This window comes from Glycine max, chromosome 17, assembly GCF_000004515.6.
Source record: "Glycine max cultivar Williams 82 chromosome 17, Glycine_max_v4.0, whole genome shotgun sequence".
Lineage (NCBI taxonomy): Eukaryota > Viridiplantae > Streptophyta > Magnoliopsida > Fabales > Fabaceae > Glycine > Glycine max.
Genome location: NC_038253.2, coordinates 253027 through 263866, shown reverse-complemented (window position 1 = coordinate 263866; position 10840 = coordinate 253027). Strand labels below are relative to the sequence as shown.

Genomic DNA, 10840 nt, shown 5'->3' with positions numbered 1-10840 from the left:
ACATTCAAAGACGAATTTGTCAGAGATTTACATATCCAAGGATGAAAATGACTATTTACCCAAAATATAATTTAATCTTCATCTTTTTCTTTTTTAATCGTTGCAAGAATAACATTACAATAAGTACTTAAAAAAATAGAAAAACAAGCATAATTTAAAACAAACATAATAATAAGCATAATATTGATTAATGAATATAATCTATTTGTTGTTCTGAAATTTTTATCGTGACAATATTAAATACTGACAAAATCAAGTTGAGTCTCATTGTTTTGTAATAATTAACTTAATGGTCATACATTTTTTGTTTGAGTCTTATTTTGAGTAAGATACTATCACATTAGAAATTTCAAAAACAAATTATGTTTATTAATAAATATTATGCTTATTATTGTGTTTGTTATAACTTATGTTTGTTTTTCTATTTTTTTAAGTGTTTATTTTAATGTTATACTTTCAACAATTAAAAAAAAGAGAAGATAAAAATTAAATTATATTTTGAATAAATAGTCATTTTCGTCTCTGAATGTATATGACGCTAACAAATTCGTCCCAAAATATGTCATGTAGGCTCTTTCATTAACAGTAATTGACGAAAGATAACGGATAAATAAATTTGTTACACTTTTTTCACTTTCGTGGACTAAAATTTAAATTTTTATCTTTCTAGAATGAATTTAATTATCGATATTTTACACATTTGTGTACCCAGGAATTGAACCTGATACATCTAGTTAAGTTGAAACAATTTCATATGATTTGATTTACGTGATTGTTGGTCTAATTATAGAAATGTTGATCATAGGAATGAAAAGGGAAAGATTTTTTTAATATTTTTTTTAACTTAATAGCTAGTAGTATGAAAGAAGAATAATGAGTATGGGCACAGCTGAAATGATAGTCCAGTCTGGCAGTTTCAGAGTGGAAGGAAAGAAATTGGTTACTGATATCTGATCTGAAGATTTGAAACATAAGGAAGCAAAGGGCCTTGCAAGTCTGCATATTATGCTTTTGAAAGAGTGTAAAATGATCCTTTCCTGAAAGAGAAAAGTTGTCCATGAGTAGGAAGATAGCAAGAATGATATAAATATTTGGTGGTGGTCATCAACTGCAGAGAGAGTACTGCTGCTACTGTGTTGCCTTGGCTTGCTGAGACACATGCACATTGTTGAGTTGATTGAGTGCTTAGGACATAAATAAAGGCCTTGCTTTGCAACCCCAAACAACACACCCGCCCCCCACCCACACACACAAATCAAATAAAAAAGTGGGAAAACTCCAAATGAGCAAACACTGCTCTATGATTTATAACCACATGTGTTTGTAGCTTTAAACGGAAAGGAATTATTATAAGCTGTCTTCATCATCACAAGCATGTCCAAAGCAAATCATCGATCCAAAGCAAAAATATGATTGTCTTAACATAGGTACCACTTGTTTCCTAAGGCAGGGCATCTAGGAAATTAAACAGTATGCTGTAGAGTAGGATGATTAGAAGAAGAAATATCATCTTATAAAAAAGCAAAAATGCACCAAATCTTTTTAAATTATCAAGAGGATCTAGTTGACCAAGAATAATTTGCTTTTAATTTTAGAGAGAAAAAAAACTTTTAACTTTTCATTGGGAACATCTACTACTCTTTATGTAATATTCCTTTCATTTGTCTGCTTGCTAAAAGAAAAGAATAAGCGAGTAATCAACAGTAACCTAACTTTGAATCATCCCAAATGATGTAACAACGAATACATTTTGTTCTATGGGCTTTTCTAGCTTCAATTTAAGACATATTCACTATGTTGTATATGATGGGCTTAGCTTTTAATATTGGGTATTAATTTAATTTTACAAATCTTGTGATCATTTTCATGTTTTCTATTGGCCGAAATTTTTAGACGATAATTATCTTCTCTAAATTGAGGATTTTTTTTAAAAAAATAAAGAGTGAAGGTCGCTAATTTAAAATTGTTAGATGTATTTTTTATCCGTAATTAAGGATGCAACTAATAATTTAAAATTAATTATGGATGTAATTTAGTTCATTCATATGGATAAAAAATTATAAAATTATTTGAATCTCATATTGCTAAGTTTTTTTTAAAGTAAATGAATAAAATGTATAGATTTTTTAAACAGGAAACAAAATGCACAAAAAATAGTAAATTATTAAAATGATAAAAAAAAAGTTAGAAAATAGGATTGGAACGCTTACCCTTTTCTTATTCTAAGAGGAACAAAGCTACTAGGCTATTTAACTTCTTTTTTTTACCATTATCCACTCTGAATTATAGTTAAAGACAATAATATGTTTTATTTATTATTTTTTGCTATAATTTATTAAATAATTTTTTTTATAATAATATTTTTTTCATACAATGACTATATGGCTTATTTTTTATGCTTAAAAAAGTGATGGAAAAAACCTTAATCGAGAGGAAAGATTAGCTAAAGATGATTAATTAGGTTTGATCAATTAGGTTTTTTAAAAGACTAATCATTAATAAAATTATTTAATATTCTATACCGATGTTATGATAACCAAAAATCCGTCCCATAAACACTCATGATAAGATAACAAAATTAATAATTTATCATTTAGATCTTTTTTATTTTTAAATCATTTAAAAATAAATTTTTTGGCAAACAAAGATTTAATGTCAAAATAAATAAAAAATGTACAAGATTTACTTTTAAATAAGACATGTGAGATAAATTAATATTTTCCAAACCTTTATTTATGATTAAGCCAATAAATTATAAATTAATATTTAATAATTTGATGACCTATCCAATTCAAAAAAAAAACATTGGTAAAATTTATTATTGTTGTATATGCTCTTGTTATTGACTGGTTCTCTAAATTAAATTGACTTAAATATATTTTTTATATCTTAAAAAGATTAGCTGTCAAAGGTATCTATCCAGCAATAGATCCTTTAGATTCAATCTCAACTATGTTCCAACCTTGAATCTTTGGTGAAAAACATTATGAGACTGTACAAAGAGTTAAACAAACTTTACAACGTTACAAAGAACTTCAAGACATTATAGCTATCCTTGACTTGAACAAATTATTCAAAGAAGATTGCTTAACTGTCAAATTCTTTTTTGACAAACAAAAGTGTCATCAAACCTAATTATTAACACTATTATCACTAATACTATTATTTGTGATCTCCTTCTTCTCCATCTCCAAGGGAAATCACTGCCACGCTGTCAATAGAAAACAATCCCTAACCTGTGTGTCCATAAACATCTTCATCCTTTGTTTCTTCAAATCCACAATCTGCCTCCACTTTCTCATAAACTTCCCAAACCTCTCTATCGCCTTCGCCAACCTCCTCATCCCCTTCCACCACTTTGCTCCCTCTCTCTTCCTCCTGAAGTAACCCTCGTCCATCGTAGTAGAAGAGCAAGGGTTTTGGTTTTGGTTCTTCCAATGCGACTTGATTTTGGTTCTTCCAATGCGACAGCAAAGGAGATGGCAAATAGGTTGATTAGAGCGTCCAAGCACTCGTAGAAAGGCCAAGAGGAAGAGAGAGTATTGTTGGAGGCTGAAACCCTAGCCTTCTCACTCTTGTACTTTTTCTTAATGGTGTCAATGCACATTGAAGGCCTTGGTAATTAGGCTTGATGCTGCGATACAAGAAGGGGAAGTTTTCTTAAAAATAAATTATTAGTCAATCAAATATAATAATTTAATTTTTTAAAAAATAAATAATAAATAATTATATATCAGTGATTAGGTTTGATCTATTACATCATTACATCATCACTTAATAAAATAAAATTAATAATAATTAATAAATTGAATCATAATTTTTTTAAAATATTTAATTGACCAAAAATATATTTAAATAATAATTTAAAAATAACTTATTTTTAGATATAAAAAATATATTTAACTCAATTAAATTTTGTTAATCGTGCAGTCTTCATTGGTGACTCTTATACAATTGGGGGATTGGACAACTGCTCCGCACATAACAGCATATGTCTTTTACAGTTTGAATTAATGCTTGTGGGCAGTTTTAAATTATTTTATTCGTTTATATATATATACTAGTATTTGCTAAGGTATATACATTTCTTTTTTTAAGTATAAGTATGTTTGTAAATTATGACTAAATATTATATTAATGATATAGTTGGTTAACGTAATTATTATTATTATATTTTTTCTACTTTTAAATATATAATTAATAGTTAGATCACAAATAAGTTTAATTTAGTTTTTATATTTAACTTACATGTCATCCAGTAAAATAAATTAATGTCTGCATCGCGTATACTATCAAAATTATGGATTTTCAACATATATACATTAAATTGAAGGTACAATACCTTTTATGACTATTCTCAAAATTAATCCACGTATATAATTTTTTTTTAAAGTTTAGGTTCAGTAAAAAAAAATAGATAGCTTATAAAAAAAAACTTTAGATAAGTAGCACAAACTTCATTTTGCACTAAGTAAAATTACGTATTTGTTCCAAAATCTCAAACATAGCACCTCAGAAAACTGGAGGCCGTGTAAATAATTATAAAGCGTTAAATATAAATACGTTATTTTTTAATTGAATTTTTTGAGTTAAAATAAATAAATAATGTGCTGACTTTTATGAGATACAACTTTTTTAATTAAAATTTGATACTAAAGTTCAACTTGTACTTTTTCAAATTGATAATATAGCTAACACGTTTAACTATTCTTGAGATTGTTGTTGTCAAATGAATTTTTATTAATTTAATTTTACAGACTTTTTGGTTTTAACTACAATTACTAAATTGTTAAGATTATATTCAAAATTACTATGTATGTAAAAACGAGTTGAGTCTTTTGTATAGTTGGGTGTGCTGATTAGACCATCCTTGTATTTAATTTGTATAAGATTTTTCTTTTGTAGCCATTTTTATAGGTTATTTACGTACAAAGAACATTATTTAACCTCAAATTCAAGTTGTGTTAATGTTCCTTAATAAAAAAATAAGTGATTAGAAAGAAAATAGTTTATTTAAAGTGGCAAGCCATATATTTTTTATGGAGATTAATTACTCATAAAGCTAAAAAATATTTCATACTTAAAACTATGATAAAAAAAAAGTTTGTTAGATTTTTATTATAAGTTAAAAGTTATTTTGACTGAAATGTTTGAATTGAAATATTATAAGTTAAAAGTTATTTTGACTGAAATGTCAATAATATTTTTTAGAATTTTATACGGAAAAAAATGAAAATGGTCTTTGAAAAGACAAATTCAATACACCAAAAGAGTATTAGTTTTTTATTTTAAAGGAAAAGAGTATCAGATAAAGAGTCCATTAAAATATAAGGTTCGTTTTCCTTATTTATTTTTAAATAAGATTCTATAAATGACCTTTTTTAGAAAATTTTCAAAAGTGATTTATTATATTTTCGAAAACAGTTTAAATTTTACTTTTTTACAAAGTGGTTTTATTTAACAAATAAGGGATTTGTGAAAACAAAACTTAAACAAAGGATTGCTTAGTTAAGTATTTATAAATTAATTTATTTTATAAATAAATATTAACAAATATTTATTGCGTGAGAAATAAGAAAATTGATATAAATTTGAAAAGAAAAGTCAAATAATAAAATAATCTCAGGCGTGAAAGTTTTGAAGTTTTTAAAAATATATAATTTTTGTTTATTTTTTAATTAAAAATAATTAGTATTTTCTCTGTTTAGTGTTGACTGTTGAGAAGAGACGGGCAAATAGTGCATGTTTCCCCAAACGAAAAAGGAAGGCAATTGGAGTTGGAGGGGTCTGTCTGAAGCATCTTGAAAATTGTGATCAAGGCTTTGTCATCTGTCATCAACACTATTTATTCATGTGGACCCAGAAACCCAATTAGCTAGCTACTCCTATGTTTAACTTGTCTAAGGTAAAAACTAAAAGATGTTATTGATATATTCATTTTTTGTTAATTAAAATTAATTTATATAAACTCTGTAGTCAAATTATATATATATGCGTGTCTTCTTAATTTCACTGCATGCATGTATATCTCGACCTTTTTAATCCAACTAGCTAGTGGCTTGAAACTCCATCCAAACATCGAATTATGACTTCGAATTGCATTTTTTATTCTAACTCTAATGTCTGGAGTAGTTCTGAACAAATTGCAAAAAGAGAAAAGAAATAGAGAATATATAATATTGTCTAAGACAAAAAGTAGAAAGAAAAGCAACAAAGGAAAAGTAATATCCATGCAGAATTACTAGAAGAAGAGACAACATAGATAAAACAAATTGTAAAGATGGATAAAGCCTTAAATATGGTGGAGACTGGAATAAAGGCAAGGATAATAAAAGAATAAAGCGATTTGGATGATTCATAAACAAATATATGATGAAAAGGAGAATCCTTTTCCTACTTCCCAGTAGAATATGTAAAGAAGTAAAGAACAGCTTTACAGAGTAACCGTGACGTACTATGGTAACTTTTTCACCACAGTATTTAAAAATATAATATAGTAATCAACATGATAAATATATTAAACTTTTGCTTATATATCGACCGTCATAATTAATTATCTAATGTATCTAATGAGTTATTATAGAATTTATCTGCATGTTAAAGACACCCCCGTACATATATGGTGTGCCAATAAATAAATATTTGAGAAATGCCGTGCCTTTATAAGTAAATGCATATATGATTGTCTAAATATATTAATAACGTTTAATGTTATGCTTTTTAATAATAAAATATATTTATAGAAAAACCGATAATTAATTAAACTTTAAGTTAGTTAATTATTACTTAAGCTAAAAGAATTATCAATGGATTTTACTGATGATTAATTGATTGCCAAATCTATAACATTGACAAGATGAAGCATCCTTTACCATGGTCTCTCTGTCTGCTTCTCTGTGTTTCTCTCTCACATGTGAAAAATCTGAATGGAATTCAATGCTGTTTGTATTCCAAAGGAACATCATTGACATGTTGAGCGAACTATTTATTGACACAACACCACAAGCAAATATATACAGAAGAAATAATAATTTGTTATATAATATAGTATATCGCAAAGATTGAAGCAAGAATGTCACTAACGATCACTCTAAGTTCAGCATAAGACCTAATTAAGTAACACCTCTTCTGAGCGTACTGCATTTACTTTTGCATGGTATCATCACCAACTTTAATTTAATTATTAAGCAAAATTTCCCCTTGATGATCAGGTGTACTCAAAGAGCCTTTGGATGGTTAAGGTATTAATTAATAAGTGATATTTTAATGGTGGATGGATGATGAACATATATAACTCGAGTTAGGTTGTAAAAACGATTTAGAGAAGCTATAATTAATTATCAAAAAAGGACACAAAACAAATAACCGTTGTCTCTAATGGCACACTTAAATCCACCAACTATTCACATTCGATAGTAAGGGCGAAAACACATGCACAGATCGATCATGAATGACAGAAAAAAGAGAGAGGTACATTAAAAAATGTTAAACAACTCCATTTGTGAAGTTTTCATGTAAAAGCTTTTTGTATGACCAGGAACGCGTACAGTAAAGGTTAAACGTACAAACATATAGAAAATACTATCTGTTTTTTAAAAGAAAAAATAAAGCAGTGATGAATTTGTAGTTTTTTTTCTCAAAAAAAAAAAAGTAGCATGTTCACCTGAAGTATAGGTTTTAGACTAAAATGTTTGTTTTGAAATTAATGGCTCTCTAACGAACTTGATGCAAATATTTATGGTCATGTCTAACTTTGTCCCCCATTTCGTTATCCTATCTAGTTTAGTGGGTTTGCTTAATGAGTTCACGGTTTTGGTAGGAAGAAGAGGTGTGACTATAATCAATTTAAATTATGAATAAGAAGAAAATATTATTGAGAAGGGAGCATTTGGCATACATAACATAAAGAAGGGAAGTTTGGCTAATTTACTTTGAAAGAACGTTTCTTTCAGTTAATTCAATTTGAGAAAGGTTCTCTCTCTGTCTTTCTGTCTCTCTCTCTCTGCCATCTTTTGTCCTCACCACTATCTGACACGCTGCTCCCCTCTATATGGCGTAAACTCGATAGCTGATAGTGCAAGCAAAGCAAAGCAAGCACCCCCCCACTTTTTTTTTTTTTTTTGGGTCTCTAGCTAATCTGAATCTCCCTCTCCTAAAACCTAACTGTGCATTCCTCTTTGTCTGTTAAAATCTGCTTTTTTGTCTCTCCCACACCACCTCTATAAGCAGCTCCTGTTTAGTGCTTCACCACCAAAACTCTTTCTCTCTCTCTCTCTCTCTCCTTCATCTTCTACTTCCTTCTATTACTTACTCTAATTCTACTCTCTTAACCAAATCATATTTTCTCTTTTCTTCTAACCAACCATGTCTGCAGCATAAGGTTTTTCATGTCAGTTTGCTCTATCTTCTTCTTCATCTCCAATTGAGTTTAAAGAAAAGGAAGCTATAGCTACAAGGGTTTGTTTGTAGCTGTTTTCAACATTGATTATGAATATGATCTTCTCGCTAGCTGAGACATAGAGACTGTTAGTAGTTTCTCTCTCTCTGTCTCCTTTTGAAGAGATAGAAATTAGAAAACACCCAGAGTGGGAAAGTGTCTTGTTTGCTTAAAAAGTTGTCTTCTCATGATCATATCCCGTGTGCCCTACTTCTGAGTCTGTGCTTTAGTTTGTTGCTTTCTTCTCTTAATTCACCTGAAGATAATGAGCTGGGTGGTAGCTAGTGCTCAACACCATTAACTCTTAACCTTTGATTTTGTTGCTAGTTACCTCATCATAATTAACAAACAACGTTCTCATTTGTTCCTAGCTAGCAACTAGCAAGCGGAGAAACTTTGCAATCATTTTGATTAGACTCTTTGTTTCTTTTTTGGTAATTAAGTCTCCAAAGCTAGCTAGGAAGGAATGGAACTTTCGAGTCAAGAAGGAGAAATCCCAATCCCAATAAACAGCAGTACTACATATGGACATGGTAATGGACATGGACATGGTCATGGACACGGACTCATGATTCACCATGACCATAACCACATTATATCCTCCTCGGCACCTTCAAACGGCATACCAACTACTATGCAGCAGCAGGAGGAGGAGGAGGAGGAGGAGGATCGCTACAAGAAAGTGGTTAGGTACAGAGAATGCCTGAAGAACCATGCAGCAGCCATGGGAGGGAATGCAACTGATGGGTGCGGTGAGTTCATGCCAAGTGGAAAAGAAGGGAGCATAGAGGCACTGAACTGCTCTGCCTGCCATTGCCACAGAAACTTCCACAGAAAGGAAGTGGAGGGTGAGCCTCAGCATCATCTCAACATCAACAGAAGAAGACTCATTCTGGGCCCTCATCCTGAGGCTCTTGGCTACCCTACAGCTGCAGCCAGAAGTGTCCCACCACACCAGATGATAATGCCCTACAACATTGGAATTGGACACCACCTCCCTTCAGAATCCGATGAACAAGAAGATGCTGCTGCTGGCGCTGGAATGGTGCAGCTCAGTAGCCGACCCAGCTCTGCCCAGCTGGTCAAGAAAAGATTCAGGACCAAGTTCAGCCAGGACCAGAAGGACAAAATGCTCAACTTTGCTGAGAAGGTTGGCTGGAAAATCCAGAAGCAAGAGGAGTCTGTGGTGCAACACTTCTGCCAAGAGATTGGGGTCAAGAGAAGAGTGCTCAAGGTTTGGATGCATAACAATAAGCACAATCTCGCCAAAAAGATCAACCCCCCTACTACTACTGCACCACCACCACCACCACCACCACCTCCTTAATTAATTATCCCTTTAATTTAATTTCAGCTTTATAAACTCCATCCCGGCCCCCCCTCTACGCACGTACGTATCTTTAATTATTAGCCTAGCCGCAAGTGTTTGTTCCCTTTCTTCATCAATTCCACTATTGTATCTCTCTAATCATCTTCATCTCTTGCCACTGTTTGAGTTGAGACCATAAAAAATAAACCCACCATTTAGCAGCTAGTTACCCAATATATATTCATATATATGTGATCATGTGCTCTAGTTTAGGAAAATTACATTTGCATTGCGTCAAGTTTTAGTAGTTTCTGAGTGGTGTTTAATTCTCTCATCAACCTAGCTAGCATTCAAGTGATGAGGACATGGAATCTATGCAATGAATAGACTCTCAGGTACGATATATGTATGTAATGTATTAATAGAATTACATAGGGCTTTTCTGTGCTACTTTCTCTTTCACCTTACAAATTCTGCTTCTGTTGTGCTGGACCTTCTGACATCATTTTTCAAGCGGTAAAAAAAATATTTATTTCTTGCTCCAAATAGTAAATCTTTTACCATTAATTTAATTTAGACGATATAGAATTAGTACGTAAAAGCAAACATATATTGAGAAGTAAAAAAAGAAAAATGCGAAATCAGCTTTAGTTTGCGTTGGATTCTATGTCAGGACCTGCGTACATATGTGTCGTAGCCGTGCGTGGCGGAAGGAAGATTTTGTACTCAAACTTTCAACTGATTAGCAAGGAGACTTGCATGATCCTAACCTAACAGCAATCAATTATATATATCATATATTGTTAACTGGTTTTCATTCAGTAAAAAAAACTTAACGATGGGGTTAACAAACAAGTTATTAATCTAGTAATGTTTTTGAACAATTTCATCCTGAACTACTTTGTTTTCCCTAACACTCTTTTAATTATCATACGTATACGTACTGTAAGCATGCCTACCGAACAAGATTTTAATTAACTTCCGGTGTAAACGAATCTACGTGATCACATCCGATAAATGTCAAAATATTTTAATTTTTAACGTAATAATAAGAGAGTCAAATATATTGATTTGTTAAATATATCATATAAAAG

The 10840-nt window shown here is 30.6% G+C and overlaps 1 protein-coding gene across 1 annotated transcript; it reads left to right on the top strand.

Moving 5' to 3' along the window:
* The first annotated feature begins 7898 nt into the window (after nucleotides 1-7898).
* LOC100803037 (zinc-finger homeodomain protein 4) lies at nucleotides 7899-10196 on the top strand. The gene has a single exon (XM_003550104.5). It carries the CDS (start codon nucleotides 8904-8906, stop codon nucleotides 9762-9764), a length of 861 nt encoding a protein of 286 aa, XP_003550152.1. The 5' UTR covers nucleotides 7899-8903; the 3' UTR covers nucleotides 9765-10196.
* The last annotated feature ends 644 nt before the right edge of the window (nucleotides 10197-10840 follow it).

What these genes read in the sequence shown, in the direction of transcription:
- LOC100803037 (XM_003550104.5), top strand. Translation starts at nt 8,904, where the DNA reads ATGGAACTTTCGAGTCAAGAAGGAGAAATCCCAATCCCAATAAACAGC.